At 56.2% G+C, this 1,308-nt stretch overlaps 1 protein-coding gene across 1 annotated transcript in view; it reads right to left on the bottom strand.

The window, feature by feature from the left end:
- Positions 1-518, bottom strand: part of MMP11 (matrix metallopeptidase 11 (stromelysin 3)) — a gene marked incomplete at its 5' end in the record, with an annotated part of 8,983 nt that extends 8,465 nt beyond the window's left edge. Inside the window, one exon of the mRNA XM_010141292.1 lies at positions 268-518. Coding sequence (XP_010139594.1) covers positions 268-518 — 251 coding nt within the window. The remainder of the gene's footprint in view (positions 1-267) is intronic.
- Positions 519-1,308: the final 790 nt, after the last annotated feature.

Raw genomic sequence — 1,308 nt, 5'->3', positions numbered from 1 at the left:
TGAGCGAGGGGGGGTGCAATGGCTACGCAGAATGTGTTTGGGCAGCGGGGGTGGGCAGCTGTGTTTATGGGAGTGTGTGCATGAGGGGATGTGGAGGTGCTGGGTACAACCCTGCGGGGGGTTCAGCACCCTGGCTCCCCTGCCCCCTGGCTGACCTCCAGCTTTTATGGTCACGTCACAGCGTGCCACGCTCCAGGGAACATCAGACTGAGAGGTTTGAGGAGGGAGAAGCAAACCAGCCTGACTTGCATTTTGGGCCTCTCTTACTTGTAGGTGAGATCGGTCTTGTCCCAGCGTCCGCCAGAAAGGACAAACCGCTTCTGCCGGTTCCGCCCATTCTGGCCATCTGTCAACACCGGGAGGTCCGGCACGCCGCATCGGGGTGGGTTCCAGCGTGCTGCCTGCTCATCCACACCCACTGGGAAGCCCTTGGCAGGCCCACCGGTCCCCACAGCATTCGCTAAGGAAGACAGCCAAGGACTCTGCTCCTTCCAGGTGTGATGCTTTCGAGAGACGTCCTAAAAAGCAAAGCCATGGCTTCAGTGTCTGGGAAGAGATGTCCTGATGCAGAGTGGAGAACCTCTGCCCACAGCAGTCCTGCAGTGGTGAGTTCTACCTCTGTCTGGGGCTGTTCCTCTGCTGCTAGGGCACAAACTGCACCCCACAAACATGCTCCATTCCCTGGGCTCTGCTGCTCCAAGGCCAGGTCACTCCTGGGAGGCACTCTGTCATGCCATGGCACCCCCTAAGCACTAGGCTATTTTTGGTCCCCTTCTCCCTTGCAGCTGTCCGGCAGGAAATGCTTTTGCAAGCTGTGGATGAGAACCAGACTCTTCAAGAATGAAACAAATCACTAGGGAACAAATTCCCCCCCTTTGCCCCACATCCTTTATTCCCTCCTGGCCCTGGGTAGAGGTGACATTAATAATAATCCTTTAGGCCCCAGCACATGGTTGTGCTTCCCTTTGTTGCTTCTGTGTTGTCCCCTTGCTGTCCTGGCATAGAGAGCAGGCTCTCAGCATGGCTAGGGCACACTGCAAGCAGGAGAGAAAGATACACAGATCTGGGGGATGATTTAGCCCATGCCATGGGGCAGAGAGCAGCATGGACTGTCCCTGCAGCCCCTGTCGCTGCCTGAGGTCACCAGTTCTGCAGAGGGAGGGTCAGGAGCGTACCGCCCTACTGCACCTGGGGCTCTGCTTGGGGATAAGATAACCTAGGCTTTCCCACACTTAGTTAGAAAAGCATGTTCCTCTTGGCAGCATTAATTAATGCTAATTAGCTGACTTGCATTGGTTTCCCACCTGA

This window comes from Buceros rhinoceros, unplaced genomic scaffold, assembly GCF_000710305.1.
Source record: "Buceros rhinoceros silvestris isolate BGI_N320 unplaced genomic scaffold, ASM71030v1 scaffold39688, whole genome shotgun sequence".
NCBI lineage: Eukaryota > Metazoa > Chordata > Aves > Bucerotiformes > Bucerotidae > Buceros > Buceros rhinoceros.
Note: the sequence above shows the minus strand (reverse complement) of the source record. Positions and strands in the feature narration are given on the sequence as shown.